Genomic DNA, 23616 nt, shown 5'->3' with positions numbered 1-23616 from the left:
TGTGATTATTGTGGCTGTAGGCTTCAATATTAACATATACAGTGAGTGAAGCCTCTGTGTCACGTCTAAGAGAAAAATCTTACTGAACATGTGAGTCTTGCAACACAATCCTCATCTTTTCTCAGCAAAAACTTCCTTATAGCTTACCCTGCTATTGAAAAGATTTATCCTTGGGTATCCTCTTACTCCAGGATACAGATATTGTACTCGAGTCACAAATTTGCATCTAGCACTTGAGTACATATTTTACTCCAAAATATGAATGTTTAACAAACATATAATGCATTGTTCCCCTGCCCTGTCTAGAAGAATTATTTATGGTGTCATGAAGAAGACTTAAACATGGAATGTTCACTCCTTACTTAAATCTTTTTTCCTCCTTCATTTGCTCTATCCAACTTGAGGAGATATTCTGTAAGATGTTGAATACCCTCACATCCTAGCTTAAAAACACATTGATATTACCAAGATTTTTGGAGAAACCAAATCTGCAGGAGACAGACCTCTAACAGGTATGAGCAGTAGAAGCTGTGTGAGACCTGCCTTTACAAAGCCAGACTTTTTTTCCTTCCTGCAAGGAACCAATCTAATTTAGCAAGGACCTAATCAGCATGAGACTTTTTTTTTATTATTTGACTCTTAACTCTTAGCTGCAAAGTCACAGCTTCACTACATCAGATGTTCCCCAAGGTGTGAAAGAACAAAAGTAGATTATTCCTCAAAGCTTGCATTAATGCTACCATTTTTAGAAGATTTTATTTTGTCTGAAGAGCAGAAGTAGAAGATGCACTGGAAACATATTTGCAAATTATACCAATAAATTCCTAATAGTTTTGAAATAACTATTATTAGCGTAATGTTCATAATACTATTCAGGGCTTGTTAGATACAATTGCTAGAACAGTATTTTGCAGATACCAAAGAAAAATACTAATTCTTTTCTTAACACTCTTATTTCCCTGCAGATCTCTGTTTACACTTAGGGAAAAAAAGAACTTTTATATGCTAAAACGCTGAAGCAAATTATTTTTTAAAAGAAAAGGGGGGGTCCTGCTGAGCATGTAAATATATAGAAGGGAAATATGCACCGTTTATAAGCAACTCAAATCATAAACTGTTGCAGTGGGTAACAACAACAACAAAAACGAATGCTTGTGAAACTCACAAGCATTCTTAAAAAATATAACCAATTATGTATTTCTGCCCTGCAGATAGCTAGTAAAATATTCAGACATCGATAGCGCAAAGAGAGGCACTTGTTGGCTTTCATCATGATCAATAAAAACTGGCAGCTCATTATTATATAATTAGCTACCCTGCGGTTTCCAGAGTGTTAATGCATAAAAATATTAATTTATAAGTGCATTATATTGCTCAGTTCCCAAACTCTGTGTGTCTCTGTAACAAATAAGAATTAAAGATGGACAAAACCAGTATAACTCCTTTTCTTTTTTTTCCCTTTCTGCTAAGAGCCCATAAACATATGTTTACCATCTGCAGAATTACAGGAAGCAGCTGAGGTTAAAAAACCCAACAGCTGTAGAATAAAATAATGCCATCAATTGCACTTCACATTGACAGCCCAGCTGTTGGAAAAATGCAGTCCAGGTAAGTAGTCATTCCTCCACCTTAATTTAACAGAAAAACAAAGAGGCATGAATATTATCTGTATCATATTAACACTTATTATAATATTTCTACTGATTGGACCACCTAAGCAATATTGTGGTTTGCTCTTCTGTCCAGTTTGCTCAGTGTCATTTACATCACCCTGCTAACACTGTCATGCCAAAGTAGCTTCTTCAATTGTCTTAAATATTGAACATCTGAAATGGGAGCAGAGTGTTATCAATCATCTAACTAAGGGTAAGGCATGTTGAGCTCAATAAAATACATGCGTGGACTACTATGGACTGTTTCTCAGATGTTAAACACAAAGCCAGATATCAAAAGGCTATCTAGTCAATGTTATTGCCTACAGACAAGGCTGCATACACAGATGTTTGCCACAGATCAACTCAAATATAATCAAAACCATGTGTTACAAGCAGAGAGCAGGTGCACCGCAAGAGGTGCTGCTGACAGAGCAATCATACTAGAGTAAATATGCAAGCAAACCATGTGCTGGCTTGAAAAGTATTCTGTGGCTTGGATTTGATTGGTCTAATGTGTACATTAACATACTATGCAGGAATAGTTCTGATGATGACCTGGTCCCTTGCAATGTTATACAGTGAAGTTCTGGTAAATTTATACTCCTATGTCATCGCATGTGCCTGACAGGCATCCCAATCCTAAGCTGTCGGATGTGCAGGGCTGCAGTGGTGCCAAAAATGGCTACAGCCACATCCTGAGCACTCCAGGCAGCCACTGCCTCCTCCTTGGGAGAAGGGGACTTGTCTACTCCCGGGCAAATCAAGTAGCCCCACAATGGGACTACTAAATTCTATGTCAACCTGAAGGTCAGTTGACTCAAGAGTAGAATCAAGAGTCTCCATGTTGGGTGACCAGCCTGACACAGAGGCTCTGGATCTGGTGGAGCAAAGCACCACCTTCCCTCCACCTCCCCCTGCCCTGGAAGGTCTTCTCTCCAATTCCCCCCATGCCTCCACCTACCTTTCCACTGCTTGGCAGTCTGCACGACCTCTGAGCAGCGAAGCTCCGGTGCTAGCCTAGCGCTGGGCTAGCACTGGCGGAGCACCAACACTAGGGCCTGCAAACATGCCTTACAGCACATTTGCAACAGTGTGCACCAGCACTAAGCTGGTGCGCAAAGTTTAGGATTGGGCCTTAGGTCATTACCACACATTTTTGATAGAAACTAGAGATGGTAAGGAGATGCGTCATGTAATAAGGAATACAAGATGCGAGTGGTGCTATGTTTTATGGTGGCAACAGAAAGAAGTCATTAATGGGTCTACTAAGTAAAAAGGACACACAACGGACAAAGATGACAATTGCACATATTTTAAATAAAAATGTTTCTTATGAGACAGCAACGTATAACATTAATCTCAGATCTACTTAAAAGACTGAGGCTTGCAATCATATCCACACTTTCCTGACAGAAAGACTCACTGAACAGAATGGGACTTATTTCTGAGTAAGTTGATTGCGCTGTAAGACAGTGGAAGAGTAGTTGGCAGAAATTTAAAAAAAAAAACTTCCACATTGAGGATGATGAAATCAGCTTTTAAAGTGCCTGATAATTGATCTAGAGTAGACAAATCATTAAGACACTCAGTCCATTGGCTTTATATTCACAGAAATGTCTCTCTTGCCTCTAGCAATGGTCTGAAAGAGCAAATCATGGGATTTAGCTACAGATAGTAATGTAAGCCTCATGTACAAAACAAGCTCAGGACCACAACAAACCAGTTTTATTCCTATCAGCCTCATGGACATGAATGTCCATGATTCTATGCAATCCTCATTTATTTATTTGCTAGATTTCTATACCACTATTCCCAGATCTGAATGCAATGTACAATATAAAAATAAAATTAAAAGCATAAAAGTACTATCAAATAAAAAGCAGTACACGAGTGGGTTATTAAAATGTGTATTTATGCATAACAAAACATATTACATCAACTAGAACAGGGGTGCCCAAACTCCAACCTGGGGGCCACTTGCGGCCTTTGGGGGCTCCCAATCAGGCCCTCAGGAAGCCCCCAGTCCCCAATGAACCTCTGGCTCTCCAGAGACTTGCTGGAGCCCATGATGGCCTGCTGCAACTGTTCTCAGCATGAGGACAACTGTTCGACCTCTCACCTGAGCTGTGGGATGAGGGCTTCCTCCACTACTTGCTGCTTCACATCTGTGATGCAGCAGAGGCAGTGAAGGAAAGGCTGGCCTTGCTTTGTGCAAGGCCTTTTATAGGCCTTGAGCTACTGCAAGACCTTCATTCATTCATATAAGTTCCATCTCTAATAAATTCATTTATGTAATTTTTTTCAAATTTTAAATGTAAATTAATTTTTCCCCTGCCCCCGACATAGCGTCAGAGAGATGATGCGGCCCTCCTGCCAAAATGTTTGGACACCCCTGTACTAGAAAAACAAAAGTGGAAAACAGGTATTTTTGAAATGAAATTATAGCTCCGTTTTTGTAAGGTTCAGCCTCCAGATTTATGGATTAACAAGCAGAGTGATTTCCTTTTAAGCACCGAGACAGCACATGCAAGCTATTCTCATCTAGGATTGGGGGACCAGTTTGGATCATTCACACCAATGCAATTATAAGGACCAATGCAATTATAAGACCAATGCAGAGCAGTCCCACAGTCACATGCATACAAGATGGAAGGACTATGCGGCTTCCCTATATGGGCTGTGTGAACCAAAGAATTTTAAAAAAAATGTGCCCACATATCACTACAAGAAAAGTGTGTGGTCCTATCCACTTATTTCCTCCATGCAAATGTGACCATGGGACTGTTCCGTAGAAAGGCATTTTCATACATGTAAACCAAGTCAAAAGTTTCCATTCAGGAAATAATCCCAGGCATATATCTTAGCAAGTAATCAGCAAATGAAATAAGGAGGGAATAAAGTAGGCAGGAGACAAGAAAGAATGCTTGCCTATACATCTTTGTATAGTCTGAATATATCTTTGACTGCAGACAGAATAGGATAAGTTGCCCATTACTGGTTTTATGATCCAATGTAAACTTTCACATTTATCATTTTACCCACAGGGGACACAAAACAAGTTACAACCTGGAAAACATTGCACAAAATCAGTGGAAAATGAAGCTGCTATTTCAGCAAGATTCACTATGTATGAGCACACACCAGCACTCGTACACACCCCGATGAAATACCAGTATTATTATGACATGACAATGAAAGGTAAAGAATGAACGCACTGCTGTATCAGTAACTGTCATTTGTTGTCTTCTGCAGGCTTACCTTAAAGAAGCCATGTTTCCTGTTACGCTGACCAAGCCACAAATTGCTTCCTGGATTCAAACTTGTTTCTGGAGGATCTATAACACGCTCATAAATCCTGCGGAGCAAAGTGTCACTGTTAGGCAAAAAAAGATAGAGATTCAATACAGTACTACACAGATGGCCAGGTAAGGATTGGGAGCACTCTGTGTGACAGTAAGCAGCACTGACACTGATATATTCTATTACAGACACATTGAGGTAAGGTGAAATTAGCTCATAAGAGTCATTACATTCAATCCCATTGTGCAAAACCCATTCCTGAACGAATGATTGTTAAAGAATCAAGATTGCAATATATAATATTCGACAGAGTTCTTTCTCAAGGATTCAAAAACACTAAAACACAGTGAAGAATGATTATACAGTACTTTACAAGTTGAGAAACCAAAATACAGTGAATAGCAAGAAGCATGAAATATTTTACAAATTTCATTCATTTCTTCATTCATCCACAACTCAGTTTAGTGAACCGCAGCATATATTAGTGGAGTCCAAACTGTTACTTCTATCAGAACAAAAATGTTATAATAAAAGTATTAATAAAGAGAATACTTATTCTTCGGAACAAACAGCAGTAATATAGTTAAATCTATGGCACCAATCACATCAACCCCTTTCACTCAGCATGTGTGTATGTGCTATAAGGAATGGACACATGCTTTTAGTCTCCTATTCTCAACCTAAGCTAGCACCACAACTGTAGTTTTAAAATGAACATGGGAAGCTGTCACCAAAGAGAAATAGAAGCCAATCAACACAGCTCAGTACAGAAATATAGTTTTACTTGTACTCAGACTACCTTACCAACATGTTCATACCTAACAATTGATAGTTTATGGCATAGCTTGCCATTTATTTGAAAACTCATTCAGTTTGGTGAATCCCCCACAACCTCTGATTTTTAAGAAACTAAAAAAAAAAAACACATCTTAGATGTAATAAGGAAAATGTAGGTAGTCAACAGTCATACAATTCCTTCTCAGAAATAATGTGGAAGAAGAAAAATTAGCAATGAAGAGTGGGAAAAATCTAAAAAGGAATGGACGGAGGAAAAACATACAAAAAAATTTCCATTTAAACCCTATTGCTTCAGAACATTAACCAAACTCAAGAGTTATTCATATAATTATGGGGAGTAACTGCTTACCGCATTATAATTAAACTAATTCCTCAGAATACTGAAGCTCAAAAGCATATACCAAGTTGGAATCATTAATCCTGCAGTGAAGGGGTATTTTTCTAGCTAGGTAATAACCTGTCATACTTCTCCTTAAACAAATTCACCTCTTTGAGCAGCAAAGTAAAGTTGCTGTTCTCCCAACCTATATTTTGGAGATCACCAAAACTGAGGAAGTATTTATTATTGCTATCAATATATTAAGGCATAAACCCCCTCATTTCATCAGCAACAAAGGTACAATTAAATCACTAAAATACTACATTCAAGTATTAGTCAGTGTTGCTTTTGGAAACTGAACAAGACCTTGATCATTGAAAATGCAAGCCACTAAACATCAAACTCAATTCAGGCATTTTTCATTAAAAATAGGCTATTTTTATTCACAGCTTGGATCAACTCTCAAGAAAGTGTACAGCATTTTCAAAATATTGGTCAATATTCCACGAACTCCTCCATCTTCAGTAAGCAGCTAAAAGCCCAAAAGCTTAAAACAAAGGAATGCACTCCTCTCCGCGACACTACTTAAGAGAGAGTATTGGATTTTTATTTATCTGAACTAGTAAGAGGCTCTAAAGGAACGACACAATATCTGTCTTCAGTGACATAAGAAGAATGAATTTTTCAATGTAAAGCATACAAATCGACATGTATTAGGCTGCAGCTCAATAGTACAATGTAAGGAAGACAAATGAGGCACAGGCCCAAATGGTTTCTCTCAGGCTTTAACAAAGGTTTTGCCCTTTGTGAGAGAAGGTTGCAACAACTTCTCATTCTTAGAATCTTTTCAGAAAGTCCCATTCATATCAAAGGTGGTAAGTTGCAAAGGACTCTTCATTTTTCTCCAAGTACCATTTGGGTCTAATTACATTTCTGAAGAATCTGCTTACTTTTTCCTTCAGGCAACTTTTCAGATTAAATACAAAGGTCTTTTTGATGCCTTGGATACAAAGCCATACAAAGCTTTTATAGAAAAGATAGGGAGGGGGCAAATTGGGGGCAATTTACCTCTATGTCAAAGAACGTATACAATCCAACAAAATAGGTAACAGACCAGACTCCTCCACAGAATCATCATATGGAGATACCAAGCCCCCCAAAATAATGAAATATTGGGGCATGCTATTATCATCCTGGTCAAAATTCTAAGGGTGGTCTTGACTTTGAGAAAGAAGTCAGGGAGACACCCAAAAGAGAAAGTGTTGCAGTAATGAGAGCCATCAATTAGTCTAACACAGAGCAAGCAATTCACATTCAGGTCACAACAAAGACAGGAAATTTCTCAATAGACTAAAAGACTGTGCTCTTGAATGGTTGGTCTTGGACTGATTAGAGGGAAACCAACCCTAGCTTTAATCCTATCCGTTGACTTATATCTAGCACAGGCGGAAGTCTTGTTGAAACAATAATGTACGGTGATCAAACTGCTATCCAGTTCAATATAAATGCAGCTAGAAAGTTCCCAAGGAAGTAAAACACAGACACTTTTGATTTCAAAAGAGTGGACTTCTCAAAAATGGATGGAGTAGTAAAAAGGAACCGAAAAGGACAGTCAACAGGGTCAAAATCTCTTTTTTTGTGACTGTTAAAACCACAACAAAAGAAGCTAAATTAGAACTATAATACTAAGTAGGAAAGGAACCACCAGGTCCAGCAGCACTGTTCCTAGAGCGAGGTGGCTGCACAGCTTGAACCTAAAATCTGTGCAGCTCAGAGCTCAGCATTCCCAGAATATGACGCATGATGTCATCGCTGAGCATCTGGAGATGCTACAGCTCTACCAGTGAAGGGGTACATGCAGCAGTACAGACCCCTTAGGGAACACTATCCAGATGAAGGCCAGCAAAGATCATGGGTAGAGTCATAACAGCTGAAAAAGAAAGGAGGCTTCCTTCAGAAAGATGGAAGTCTTGCCAATATGAAACTTCGGAGAGTTGGAGTCCCTTACAACAATAGGCTTCAACATGGACTTTATAGCTTGTGGGGGAAAAAGAGTGACTTGACTGACGTTATACACAAGTTTATGAAACTGATATTATAAAATTATGTATGGTGAGGACAGAGTGAAGTTTTTTCCCCTGGTCTGACAATTTTAGAATGGCTCATCACCCAATGAAACTGCTACACAGGTGATTTAGAATGTATAAAAGATTATCCTTCACACAGGGCATAGTGAGCCTAGGGGATCTGCTACCATGAGGTACAGCAATAGCCACTAGCTTGGATGGCTTAAATGGCAATGGAACAAATCCATGCAGGACAGGTCTATCAGTAAGTACTAGTCATTATGGGTTTGTGCTGCCTCTAGCTTCAGTGGTCATCATATATGTCTGAATACCAATTGCAGGGGAACAATTGGAAGAGAAAAGTACATCTTTCCTGTGGGTTTCCTAGAGACAGCTTATAAACTACACTGGGAAATAGGGTACACAGCACTAAATGGGCCTTTGGCCTAAACCAGCAGGACTTTTCTTATTTTCTTTCTCCCTCAGAGCCAAACAATAACTTCTTGATTAAATAGTTGATAGGTACTATTGTGCTCTCCAACTTCAATAAGAAAACTCTTCCTTCCAGATCTGAAATGTTTATCTAAATTGCTTTCTTGTTGTTAGGCGATTAGGAACTCCTTCGGCGCGGTAAGAGTGGGACATGCGAAAAGGAATTGCCCTACAACCAGATGACTCGTTTTCAGAAACAGAAAGCTGAAAACCATATGAATAATTCAACTGAAATAAAATTGAAGTGATTTTAAAAGACACCCCAACCTTATCTGTAAACACTATTAAAAAAGCAATCCTGTTTGTATTAACACATTTTTATTTGGGATGAGGATAGACAAGAGGTTAAAAGAAGCAGCAGACTTTTAGCAACTCCTGAGCAGTGGCTTGGAAAGTTTATGGTTAGCAGTATTTATTGTTGCTTTAAAAATGTTACCCCATTTTTCTTTCCTAAGGCAAAGCATCTAATGATGCATATAATTAATAACAGAAACATACAGCAGAAGAGGGGTAATGGCTCAGTAGCAGAGCACACATTTTGCAAGCAGAAGATCCCAGCTTCAATCCTTAGCCATCGCCAGATAGTGCTGGGAAAGACCCATGTTTGAAATCTTGAAGAGTCACTGGCAGTTAGAGTAGGCAATATTGATCTAGAGACCAAGGTGGTCCAACATGAGGCCTGCTGACTGCAAGTGGTCCACAAGGCCCTTATTGGCAGCCCTTGAAAGGTCTTGCCTCCCTCCATCTCCTTCTGCTTCAGCAGCTTTCCAATCTCCCTACCAAGTCATTCTGATTTCTTCTTTGGAGAATGGCACAGCAAAGAGATTGAGAAGCCCCGCCACGCCCATTGCCCTCTCCTCCACCTGCTTCAGAGGCTCAGAACCCAGAAGTAATTGGCAGTGATGTCATCAAGTCATGGACAATTCTGAGTCTACATATTTGGTGGGGTGACACCAGAGTTGTACAGCCTCCGGGCTATTAAAAGTTGGAGAGCTTTGATCTAGACAGACTAGTGTCTGCCTCAGTGTAAAGCAACTAAAGCCCAAATCCTAACCCACTTTCCAGTGCTGGCATAGCTGTGCCAATGGGACATGTGCTGCATCCTGCAGTTGGGGGGCACTCACGGAGGCCTCCTCAAAGTAAGGGAATGTTTGTTCTCTTACCTCAGAGCTGCATTGCCCTTATGTTGGTGCTGGAAAGTGGGTTAGGACTGTGCCCTAAAATACATTCAGTAGTAAATAAATTTGACAAAGCAATAGCAATAAGCAACAAAAGACAAATGAAAAGTCAACCAATCATCATCAGCAATCACACCATATGCAAAATCAATAATTATCTGCCATCACCAAAAGTCTTCCAGAGTAACTTTTTTTCCCCACCAGGCAATGGAAAACTGATAGTGGTAAAGCCAAGCAGACTTCCCTGGCCAGGACAGGAAGTACCCATCAGTACAATAATGCTGACTGACATTTGCACATCATTGCTATTTCTGCTAATGAGTCAGCAGCATGTCTACAAAGTATAACACTGGATTGGTCTACTACAGGGGTCTCCAAATCCCGGTCCGGGAGCCAGATGCGGCCCACAGTAAGCCTCTATCCGGCCCGCGGCCAGCCTCTTGTCCCCTGAAAGCCCCTGGTCTGCTTTGCTGAACATGACTGGAACTATGCTCTGGTTGCATCTGAAGGGTGTTCCAAGGGCCAGAGAGGTCGAATGAATGAGCCCATTCATTCATTTATTCACATATCTAAGTTCCATCTCATTTATTTATATAAATTTTATATTTAAATTTTTTTCCCAGCCCTCAACACCATGCCAGACATTTGACGCGGCCCTCTGGCCAAAAAGTTTGGAGACCCCTGGTCTACTACTTCTGGCTGATCCTCAAGACATTCCAGTGATGGAGCACCAAAAATTCAGCAAGAAATAAAGTTGAACTAGTTTTATTTGTCCTTTAGTCTTTAATGATTGTTGAATTATCATCCAGATCAAGTGAAAGAGGTCAATCAGTGGAAACTGATTTGTTCATAGCTCTTTCCATATCACAAACATAAAAAGGATGCTGCTGGAGAAGGAAAAGAAGGTACCATCATGCATCTGAAAGTATTTGTGGTGCTTCTGTATTTCATGTACATCATAATGTGACCCTATCCAAGGAGAATGGGAGAAATGACTAGTTGGACTGGGGTCCACAGGGGTGTGTGTGTATAATGTTGGTCAGACTGGTTGTTCACAAAGTTCATTTGATAAAACAATTCTATTGGTATGCTTACAAAGTTTTTAAAAATGAGTCCTCCTGGACCAGACAAAATCTACCTATTCCAGCATCCTGTCTCCAACAGTGATCAGCAGCCGATCATTTATAAAGCATGTATATTGCTGGGTATTAATAATATATTTTTAAGATCTGCATTTAATTAATGATATCATTAATATAATTAATATTAATATAGTTAATATATATTTAGTATTATATTATAATAAATATTATATTATATTATATTTAATATATTTAATATAGTTAATATTTCTGGCCACTTCCTGTTTAATGATGTCACTTCCAGCCCTCAGGAACATGATGGGGAGTCATGGCCAACAGCCACGGGGGTCAAAGGAGCCACTGGCTGGAAAAGTCTGAGTACCACTGTCCTAGAGGCTCATCTTGCAGCTTTGAGCTGCCCAAAGAAAGTAGTATCTGTTTACATTTTCTATCAGTACGGCAGCCAGTTGGAGGGAACAGCTTCCTCACTGAAATGTTACCTCTGAAACCATTCTAAGAGTTAGGAGCCCTGTTGGGTCAAGCCAGCAATGATCAAGGACTGGCAGACCACCCAACAGCCACGGCGGTCAAGGGAGCCACTGGCCAGAAAAGTTTGAGTACCACTGCATTAAGTGCTTATACAATGTACTACAAAGTTTAAATGCCTCTTACATTAATAGTATATCCATTAAATGTGAGATAACTTTTGCATTTTAGAAGAGAATTTCTAGCCAAATGAGCAATGTATCCATTTAAATGCTATCTCAAATATAATGAGTGAACCACTCTGCTGTTCCTGGACTACAGTTCTAAATTCAGACAAAATACGGCTTATGTGGAAAGTCACACTATTACCAAAAGTGAGAGATGTTGAAAAGGTTGGCTTCTGGGAGAAAAAGTAACATTTTGAATGCCTCTGTTCTTGTTTTCAACTTAAAGTGCAATTTCATAATGAAATGCCGATATTTAAAAAAAATCCACAAAAAAGTTTGGGAAATATTTTATCTTTTTAGTGGTATCACAGACTCACTTACATTCTGCATACAGTTCTCTTTTGTTTAATAGTGCAAAAATGTTATGTTTCAGCTACAGTTATTAGTGTGGGAGAACCATTTGACAATTACATTGTGTTCTTAACTTTTGCTGCTGTCCTTTTTTAAGCTATTTTAAAGCTTACATTTATTCTTTGCACTGTTGCAAAGCCACTGTATGTTCAGTATTCTGTCTTCACTGACAGTCTAAATCCAGCTTATTTTTCTCAAATAGGTTTGGTACAGGACTGGTTTACATAATATTTTGTACACATCAGGAATGGGCAAATCCAGCACGGCTTGACTCGAGTCAAGACACAAGTCTGCCCCCGTGACTTGAGTCAAATCACAAGTCTCCGCCCCCATGACTCAAGTCTAAAACGGGTCCTAACGGGGGCACTTTCCAAGTCACCTGGAGCGTTTTCATGGCTCAAAAACACTGGAGTCTCGAGTCATTTCCTTTAAAAAGCCAGCCATGGAAAAAAGCAGGGCTGCTGCTGGGGTGTGTGCATGTTGGAGTTCTCTTTAACCATCCCCCTGCTGCTCCATCCCTCTGTAAACAAAGCAGGAGGGAGTGGGATGGACTGCAAGAAAGCAGGGACAGAAGTGGTAAGAGGGAAGAAGGGTCATGTGCAGCAGCTACAAGGCTTACCAGGATGACCCAATCCTCTGCAGCTCTGCTTAGAAGTAGTTCCACTCCAGTTGGTCATTCAATGGGGCTTCCTCTCCCCAAGTAACAACAGAGACTTCCCTGCTGCCCATCCCAACACAGATCCTTAAGGGACCTCACTGCTTACTTACACTGTAAAAATTGCTGATTTATTTTTACTCTCTGCTTCCAGTTCTACATCCAGTTATCAATCCATAAGACCACCTGTCTGCTTATTCCATGACTGCTAAATTTACTCAAGAACCTTTGGCCAAGATCTGCACTAAAAGTTTACTGAAAGTCAAAGTATATGCTTAGGGATATGCCCAGCAACCAGCAACTTGTTAATTTTTAATTTGTCTGTGCACTCTAGAACGTCATGTCTTGTTACTTCTATTTGACTCTGTTCTTCAAGCTCCCTGCCTGAGAAGGTTAGTTCAGGCACTGCTAACAGCCCTACATATTCTATAGTGAAGACAGATGCGAAAAAATTTTTAAGCTTCTCTGCATTCATCATACCTTCCTTAAAGTTCCTTTATACTTCCTTGTTATCTCACTCTGCCTGGCAGGTTTCCTTCTTTTGATGCATTTCAATTGGTTTCTGTTGTTTGCCTTGCTGCTTTTAGCTGTGTGATCCTCCATATTTTTTTCCCCATCCCATACTGTCAGCTTACCTTTATTTTTCCTAAGTTTGTGTTAATTTTGTTTTCTCATATTGGCAAGACCTCCATTTTATGAGGGAAACTCATCACATCAGTGACTCCTGATGTACCTTAGCCAATGGACGAGGCCTGACATCACTATGGCGTGCAATTTGTTAGCCAGAGCGTCAAACCAACCCACACAGAGACATTGGCTAGCAGCAAAGCGTACATTAAGGTACCTGAAACAGACAATAGACATGTCCTTGTAACTTGAACCTAAGGGTGATCTGAGACTCACCGCATATGTAGATGCAAGCTTTGCTGCAGACACTGAAACTAGGCAATCTACCTCGGGAATGGCACTGTTTCTGCTGGAGCCTTAATCCGGTGGAAAACTGTGAAACAAAGACATGTGTCTTTGTCAACATGTGAATCGGAATTTGCTGCACTGAGTCTAATGTGCACCGAGCTTATTTGGCCCAACCAACTGCTAATGGATCTTGGCATACAAGTGACAAAACCCATTAACGTGATGGAAGACAATCAGGCGGCCATACAGATGGCAACGACACCTGGCGTAAGGGGGAGATCGAAACACACTGATGTGCGCTTCCATAACGTAAAGCAATGTGTTTCCGATGGTCTTATCTCCCTGACCTACTGCGAGTCCAGCCAAAACGTGGTGGACGCACTAACAAAAGTGCAATCCACAATTAAGCATCAAGAAAACTGTATGACGCTGGGGCTAAGGGTCTGAGCAGGATAAACTGTCCTGAACCAAGGAGGATGATGTCAGATCTATGTTCTGGATAAGGCAGAAACACAGCCAACAAGGTGGTTCAGGAACAGGTGCAGATTGCTGGAGTCAGCAGGATCAGCAAACACCTGTGACTGCCTCACCCTGGGTGTGGCTTAGCCTACACTGATCAGCTAGACCTGACAGACTAGAGTCCTTTAGAGTCACTAAAGGATGACTCGCTGACTTGGAAAGTGCCCGTAATGACACTTTTTCGAGTCAAGTCATGGGGGGCAGTGACTCAGCAACTCAACTCAAATCAAGCCACACTGGGTTTTCCCATCACCACAATTTGCATATACTATCAGGGACAGGAATTGGACACATTTTAAAAAAAGCCTTTGTCTTAAGGATATGTAAAACAAGGTGATCTTCCTGGACTTTTACTTGAGTAAGCTCAATATACAGACAAGGCCTTCATTTCTAGATGTTCTTGGCTGCTATATGGAATAAGAGTATGTTGTATGTCTCTCTCTCTCTCTCTATTCTGTGCCTTCCGTTTTCTGAAAGATTCTATATTATTATAAGAAGCATCAAAAGGCAGCTGACATTTAAAATTTGGTTCTCAGTATATATTTTAAAAAAACAGAAAGGTTAACAGCAAGTTTAGATGTATTAAATTTTAGTCATAAATTCTCTGCTTTTCCCCTAGACACATTGTTAAAATGACGGCCACTAATTCTTTTATTCACTGCAGGAAGACATTCATCTTGCCTTGTGCAAATGCCACTTTAGCACAAGCCTGCATTGCAACGGCTGAGCACTTCGCTATCCTGCTGCCATCTGTAGCTGTACATAAAACTCCAGTTTTCTCTTTTCCTCAGTATTCTTATATGGAAAGATAAATCCCACAGGAAACCATATCTTAATTCTAATCTGAGCCAATATGTTCAGAAACTAAAGCTGCATCACTGCCTTTGCTTTGATCTACAATGCTAGCCCAGTGGCACAAAAGTTCAGCAAAAGCTAATACCTAGTATATCTGAAAATTTAAAAACTGCATAACACACTTAAATTGAGCAGCATTTCCCATAGAGACTAAAAGCTTGTTCCCCATGGTAATCAGCTTACTACTTGAAGCCTGAAATTTGATTAACCATGTCGTTTGTTTAGTGGAAAAATGCACAAATTAGTGAAAAGTTTATGATATAACTTTTAATATAGATTTCCATGAAATTGATATTACTTTCTTATTTGCAAATGTTTTCATATCAACATAATTTTGCTCACCTCATTATTGCAGCTTCCTTTTCCATCTATTAACACAACTTATGTGAACTCTTGAGTACACTTAAAATTCTATTCAGTGCATCAGGAATAAAAATGCTTTCTTTTTTCCACTGAACGTGTGTGTGTGTGCCTGTTCAGGAAATATCATCATTTAAATACCACGAGGCATGTTAATATTCAAGATATACTCCTAAACAGGGCCTAGGAGAGGGGGTAAGGGGGTAATTCGTACCTGGGCCTAGGGTCAAAAGGGGGGCCCAGGAGCCAAAGGATGGGGCCCAGAAATTTCCTGGGATCTTAGGTTTTCCTCTCTATTCAGACTTGTTGCCCACACAGGATGCTGGGGACACTACCATGATTGGGGATGCTTGGGATACTACAGATGCCACATGGGTGGGTAGACCTGGGCTTCAAAGACTTTTCCAGTTGTCTCTACCCTTCCCCTATCCTGTTTTGCCCCTCCCTGCCCTATTCAGCTTGCCTGTCACCACCCTCCCTTACTCTGTTTCACCCCCCCCTTCAAAAGAAACTTTGTACTCCCTGATAAAATTTCTCTCAGAGGCCCTGCCCCTAACAGATCTGATTTGATTATAACATGCTTCAGTGTGGGAATGTCTGAATAAACTTATAGTCAAACAGGGAACTCTGTGAGTACTGCTTGTCTAATAAGTCAGTAGTTTTCAAAGTACATACAAAGACACTTTCCCTTCGTACAATCACATCACTGTTTGGAATCTACTTCCTTCTGGTGTAATCCTATACTGATGGAAGGACACTGGAAGCAGAGCTCCAGTCACATCAGAAGGGCATTCCAAGGGCTGAGGTGGCCACATTTGGGAAGGCCTTAAAACATCACTTCCAGTTTCCACCAAAAAAGGCCTTATAAGGTCTGTCCCTCCAAAGGCCTTATAAGGTCTTTAAAACATCACCTCCATTTTCACTGAAAACCAGAAGGTTCTAAGGCCTCCCTAAGGACTGAGAAGTCATTTTGATAGCTGCAGAGGCCACAGGAAATCTCCTCAGCCCTCAGAACGCCATCCAGATGCAACCAGAGCTCTGCCTGGGTCACACTCAGAGTGCTACAGGTTGCACCTGATCGGGCTCAAGACGGACCTGGGGACTCGCTTTGAGCCAAATCTATGGATGAAAAATCCGTGGATGATCAAATGCGACCAGTACTGCTATTAAAACATGGAATTATTTACAAACTGTGAATGGAAGTGTAAATTTACACTTCTAAGAAACAAGGTGTAGCCTATTGCCTGAAGAGGATTGACCCCTTTTGAACCTGTCATTGATTATAATGAAACTACACCTCTCATCCCCTCATCATCTTTGCATCCAGTATTGTACTACATGATCTCTTAGGTCACAGAAGTTTCAGGGTTACCTCTTTGGGGTGACCAAACTGCAGCTCAGGAGCCACATGCAACTCTTTGACTAATAATGTGCGGCTCACATGTTGGATGAGGTATTTTTTGGATTACAATTAATACAAAAGGTAAATAAAAAAATTCCCAAGTTTTATAATTATTTTATAATTATTTACTGGGTATAGACTTAGAATCTACTGGATTAAAAAAATTTAATGTTCATGGTGAGTAAATATATTTAATAATTTTAATGCTTCTTACATATTGTGGTTCTCAAGCATCTGAAGTTTATCATAAGTGACTCTTACATTAAGCAAGTTTGGTCACCCCTACTGTAGATGATGCTACATCTCTTCTTCCCACCCCATCTCAAAACATTTAAGACATTTTCAATTACTAGACGGTGAAAGACATCTTAAAGCCTAATGGATTGTCTTCCAATCATCATACTGTGTTGATTGCTTCTCCATTTTAGAGTACAGAAATGTAAGTGGAAACATGTAACACAAAGCTTTAGTTTTATGTAATGTGAGGCTTTAGTTTTAAGTGCACCAAGAGTGAGACAAGTTTTATGCCTCACTATTGGTGTGCATAAAACCCACTCGCTATCCTGGTCTCCTGCTTTTTAAGGAATTTATCATCACTCTGTCTAAATTTATACTGTAATAGTGTAAAAGCCACACACACAATATTTGAAGCCAGATAGTGCATCTACTTCCATATTTTAGTCAATTACTGAATTACTTATGTGAGCCTTGCTACTGCTAATTTAAAATTATCCCTTCTATCATTATGCATCCTCTCTCTTCTTCTGTCACACCACCAGCACACATATAAGATGAATTTAAAATGTCACAAATAAAGCATCTCACAATATTAAGCCTGCTCTGCTGAAGCCATTAATCTGTTTATCAATATCTTTCCTGCTGCGCCATGAAAAGCCTTGCACCTTCATGTTCAGGTCCCTATGATTTGTATTTATTCAGCACCATCAGTGTGCATGGTGTAAGCAAATTTCCTTTGCAGTATTCTATATGTTACATAGACTGGGGGGGGGGGGTATAAGAAGTAGGTGCAGTCTAAAGTTTGCATCTACCTAAGAAGTAGCAGCAATCTAAAATGGAGAAGAACTTTAGACTGCACTCACCTGGAGGACTATATAGTTTTTTAATACTGTCCCATGTCAAAAGCTTCCTGCATGTAGAAAAATAGCATATCAGGGAAAACAGTTGTCCTTCCTGATGTTTTACCTATAGCTTCCCAACAGGGAGCTATTTATATGCGGGAGCATTAAACATGTTCTTCTCACCAGTAATCTAAAGCAGCATAGACCACAATTCTCTCACCTCAGTCTACCAGCTCAGTGTGAATGAGTGGAACAGCTTATTTACTATCTGTTGGCAGAGATGAAACACTTGCAACTTAAAAGGATTAGCCTGACCTACAGCAGAATGCTCAAAAAGAAAGAAAACAACACACATACACTCCAATATACATAAGAAAACTTGGCAGTTTGCTCCAGTGTATCCAATTCATTTATGCTTCCGCATTCAAGAAATTCATCACCCTAAATTTAAAACAATTCACTGCATTACACCATGTTGCAAAAGTATCACATAGAAGCCGCCATAAGTCACAACAAAACATGTAACAATTAATAGGCCAGCCTTATAAATCAGTAAACTAAAACATACAACATTCCATTCCCACACAAGCAGCCTGTGTGATGAAACCAGAAATAGCTCAGGTATTACCATTAGGTCACATCCCATTTCAGCTCCCATAGCTGAACTATGTAATCATGCTATAACAATATGCTGCTGAATTACAGCATTCATGCCACAACTTTCCAGGACAGTGTTTGCCACAAGACTTCAAATACCTACTTTGTAGGCACATGGGGGCAAAAGCATTAAAAAGACACTACACCACCAAAACTTTCCATGCACCACAGTTCTAAATTTGACTTCGTCGAGCTGTGCCTCCAGCTGCACTAGCTGTGCCATCATAAGAACATAAGAACAGCCCCACTGGATCAGGCCATAGGCCCATCTAGTCCAGCTTCCTGTATCTCACAGCGGCCCACCAAATGCCCCAGGGAGCACACCAGATAACAAGAGACCTCATCCTGGTGCTCTCCCCTACATCTGGCATTCTGACTTAACCCATTCCTAAAATCAGGAGGTTGCGCATACACATCATGGCTTGTACCCCATAATGGATTTTTCCTCCAGAAACTCGTCCAATCCCCTTTTAAAGGCGTCTAGGCTAGACGCCAGCACCACATCCTGTGGCAAGGAGTTCCACAGACCGACCACGCGCTGAGTAAAGAAATATTTTCTTTTGTCTGTCCTAACCCGCCCAACAATCAATTTTAGTGGATGTCCCCTGGTTCTGGTATTATGTGAGAGTGTAAAGAGCATCTCCCTATCCACTCTGTCCATCCCCTGCATAATTTTGTATGTCTCAATCATGTCCCCCCTCAAGCGTCTCTTTTCTAGGCTGAAGAGGCCCAAACGCCGTAGCCTTTCCTCATAAGGAAGGTGCCCCAGCCCCGTAATCATCTTAGTCGCTCTCTTTTGCACCTTTTCCATTTCCACTATGTCTTTTTTGAGATGCGGCGACCAGAACTGGACACAATACTCCAGGTGTGGCCTTACCATAGATTTGTACAACGGCATTATAATACTAACCGTTTTGTTCTCAATACCCTTCCTAATGATCCCAAGCATAGAATTGGCCTTCTTCACTGCCGCCGCACATTGGGTCGACACTTTCATCGACCTGTCCACCACCACCCCAAGATCTCTCTCCTGATCTGTCACAGACAGCTCAGAACCCATCAGCCTATATCTAAAGTTTTGATTTTTTGCCCCAATGTGCATGACTTTACACTTACTGACATTGAAGCGCATCTGCCATTTTGCTGCCCATTCTGCCAGTCTGGAGAGATCCTTCTGGAGCTCCTCACAATCACTTCTGGTCTTTACCACTCGGAAAAGTTTGGTGTCATCTGCAAACTTAGCCACTTCACTGCTCAATCCTGTCTCCAGGTCATTTATGAAGAGGTTGAAAAGCACCGGTCCCAGGACAGATCCTTGGGGCACACCGCTTTTCACCTCTCTCCATTGTGAAAATTGCCCATTGACACCCACTCTCTGCCTCCTGGCCTCCAACCAGTTCTCAATCCAGGAGAGGACCTGTCCTCTAATTCCCTGACTGTGGAGTTTTTTCAGTAGCCTTTGGTGAGGGACCGTGTCAAACGCCTTCTGAAAGTCCAGATATATAATGTCCACGGGTTCTCCCGCATCCACATGCCTGTTGACCTTTTCAAAGAATTCTATAAGGTTCGTGAGGCAAGACTTACCCTTACAGAAGCCATGCTGACTCTCCCTCAGCAAGGCCTGTTCGTCTATGTGTTTTGAGATCCTATCTTTGATGAGGCATTCCACCATCTTACCCGGTATGGATGTTAGGCTGACCGGCCTATAGTTTCCCGGGTCCCCCCTCTTTCCCTTTTTAAAAATAGGCGTGACATTTGCTATCCTCCAATCTTCTGGTACCGTGGCTGTTTTGAGGGACAAGTTGCATACCTTAGTCAAGAGATCTGCAACTTCATTCTTCAATTCCTTAATAACCCTCGGGTGTATGCCATCAGGGCCCGGTGACTTATTGATCTTTAATTTATCAATGAGGTCTGAAACATCTTCTCTTTTAACCTCTATCTGACTTAACTCCTCGGTCAGGAGGGGCCGTTCGGGCAGCGGTATCTGCCCGAGGTCTTCTGCCGTGAAGACAGATGCAAAGAACTCATTTAATTTCTCTGCCATCTCTAAGTCTCCTTTTATCTCCCCTTTCCCTCCCTCACCATCCAGAGGGCCAACCACTTCTCTGGCGGGTTTCCTGCTTCTAACATATTTGAAGAAGCTTTTATTATTCCCCTTAATGTTGCTGGCCATGCGTTCCTCATAGTCTCGCTTGGCCTCCCCTATCACCTTCTTACATTTCTTTTGCCACAGTTTATGTTCCTTTTTATTCTCTTCATTAGGGCAAGACTTCCATTTACGGAAGGAAGCTTCCTTGCCCTTCACAGCCTCTCTAACTTGGCTGGTTAGCCATGCGGGCACTCTCCTGGATTTAGTGGAACCCTTCTTGTACTCATCAGGTTGTTAACTGTTCCTCATGTTAGGGGAAAAAATGCTAAGCAGAAGCCACACTGCTGACAGGCATCGAACATGATAATTAGGGTCTCTCAAACCTTGAAAATATGATCAAATTATGCCTATTTTCTCTTCCATCATATACAGCTAATGAGTTCCTAGGAAAGAAACAAAGGCTTATTTCTGGTCTTCACCTGCTTAATGATGTCACTTCCTGCTTAGTGATGCCACTTCTGGCCCTCAACAGGTGCCATGGATGAAATGGCTAATGACTCTTCTAAGGAAACATCTAGTTCCAGAGCCCTGCTGATGAAAAAAGCAACATGGGGAGGGGAATTTGCATGTATGACTTGTCATAACTCCAGCCAGGCCCTGCCAGTTTCCTTCCCAGATCAAGAACATACAGAGAAATTGCTGGCAGCTAAGAAAGGCTCCAGATATTATGCTCTAGTTCAGCAGTCAAAACCCAGGGGTTCCACGTACCCGATCAACAGATAACTGAATCCAAGGATACGGGATCCATGGATACCGCCCCCCCCATATAATGCTTTTAGTCATTCAGACTTCTAATTGGTGGCTGCCCTGAAATTCCTGACATTTGTAAAAGACGGAGAAACAATTTTTCCATGCAGAGAATCCATGGTGCATGTTTTGACCAATTAAAACACATCTTGTTTTTAAAGTTTCTGTTCAAATTGTAAAGCTTTTGTTCTTTCTTAAAGACACTTGATTACATAAAAAGAAATTAGAAATTACAATTATAACTTCAGGTTTTGAAGCATGCTAAGAAAAGCCTTCCTCGGAAAGAAACAGACAGTGTAAAGCAGTGCACTTAAATGTAATCAAGACAAACATAGTATCAGCTCCTACCTGCAGAACAGGGGAGCATATTTAATGCCACAATCTTCGACAAAAAAAAAAAAAATCATCAACCAACCATCGACAAACCATTCATAATCACAGCTTACTATTTCATTCAAATACTGGGCTCTTTCTTAAGTTTTTCTATAGGGATGTGCCAGAGATTTTTCTAGGTAAACTGCTCCAGGTTTCAACCAACTTAACGTTTTAGCCTGAAGGATAGGGAGCTATTCAAGGTAGACAAATAAGACAACCTTACCTATTGCAGTCCACATGAAGCAGGAGGTGGGATGCGCTAAGTGATAATGCAATTTTGTGCCACTGTCCATCTGCTAGCCGATACGGAAATACTTCTGTTCTTGACTTTCCATTAAATCTGTAGTGATATCTTATTTCATCTCTCAGGCCACTGCTTTCCAGTTCAAAGTAACTGCATGTAAAACAAGAAGAATCAGTTCTATTTTATAAACATACTTATTCCATTGGGTGTTGCAAGACTTTACCAGAACTATTATAGTTGAGCATTGCTTTAAATAAAAGAAAATGTAGGCATGTTAAGAATTTTATCCAAATTAATATGCCACCTACAAAGAGACCTTATATTCAGAATTAGTTTTGAGAACCAATTAGTCTGTGAGCTTATCGTTCATCTATTCAAGGTTATTATTCTCACTGCAGGAAAGAATTTTATGAACCCAGTCAGGTAGGATTCCTCTTGGCAGCAGTGGGTTCAACTCAATGGTATGTTTGTCCTTTTAAGCTCTCTAAAACTAAGGAAACATCACAAAAACTATTACTGGGAGAGTACACTGACAGTTCCCTTCAAAGGTGGAAGTTTATTATTTTTACACTTGATTTTCCAGAATCTGCTTCCTGTACCCCAAAATTTTGACAGAAAAACACACATAGAATGGTCAATAATATAGATCAGTTACCATTTTTAGCCCCGACAAAAATATTGACCATATTGTGAAACTGAAAACTCTGATAGGCTCTCTCATGCAATATATGACAAATAGAAATTTGTGCATGACTGGCAACAGTGACAGAAATGAAACTAAACAGAAACAGTGACAGAAATATCACCTAATTCATCCAAGGACACATATAGTCTGGGTTAAGATATACCACTATATCATAATTTCACATTACTATCTAATGTCTGGTTTGCACACACATCTCTCACCTTCACATGTATAGAGAGGAGATTGGTTGATTCCTCATTTAAAACAACCTGTCTGAACCTGGCATCCTCTGTGTTCTGGTTTGTTCACAAACTAATTATTATCAGCTAGGATGTGAAGGGCTTGTACAAGACAAATCCTGGTTGCTTTAAAACAGGAAAAGAAGCAAACTTCCTCTCCATGTAAACAAAGAGGAAGAGGGAGTGCATTAGTCTGAATCTGTGATTTTAAATAACTGAACCCAGGCTTAGTCTAGAAGTGATTAAATGAATCCAAACAGAAATCAAATGAAGTATTACAGCCTGAAGTGGAATTTGAGGAAAGATGAAAATGACTCAGGACGCAATCCTAACCAACTTTCCAGCAGTGGCCTAGCTGTGCCAGTGGGGCAAGTGCTGCATCCTGCAGTCAGGGGGCAGTCATGGAGGCCTCCTCAAGGTAAGGAAATGTTTGTCCCTTACCTCGGAGTTACATTGCCCTTATGTCAGTGCTGAAAAGTGGGTTAGGATTGCAGCCTCAAACATATATGCGACTTTGCCCATAGTAAACCAACCTAAGGAAAAACAGCAACAAAAGCACCCATACATTAACAAACTGAATGCATATGTCCAGAAGAACATAGCTTTTCTCTTTTCTGAAAAAAATCCAAATGACAGAGAAAAGAAACTAGATTCCCAGCAAAGAAGCAGAGGTGCCTTCATAAAGGGAGTTAAAAGCACAACTATAAATGGTTTTATGATTGCAATTTATTTTAGTTTTCTCATCACTGAGTGAGAAGCACTGTAGGTCTTAAGAAAC

General features: G+C 40.5%; 1 protein-coding gene across 1 annotated transcript in view; it reads right to left on the bottom strand.

The window, feature by feature from the left end:
- Nucleotides 1–23616, bottom strand: part of NELL1 (neural EGFL like 1) — a 534303-nt gene that overhangs the window by 399455 nt on the left and 111232 nt on the right. The window contains exons 5-6 of the mRNA XM_066619143.1: nt 21894–22064; nt 4914–5010 (exon numbers count right to left, since the gene is read on the bottom strand). Coding sequence (XP_066475240.1) covers nt 4914–5010; nt 21894–22064 — 268 coding nt within the window. The remainder of the gene's footprint in view (nt 1–4913; nt 5011–21893; nt 22065–23616) is intronic.

Source organism: Tiliqua scincoides, chromosome 1 (genome assembly GCF_035046505.1).
Source record: "Tiliqua scincoides isolate rTilSci1 chromosome 1, rTilSci1.hap2, whole genome shotgun sequence".
NCBI classification, from domain to species: domain Eukaryota; kingdom Metazoa; phylum Chordata; class Lepidosauria; order Squamata; family Scincidae; genus Tiliqua; species Tiliqua scincoides.
Note: the sequence above shows the minus strand (reverse complement) of the source record. Positions and strands in the feature narration are given on the sequence as shown.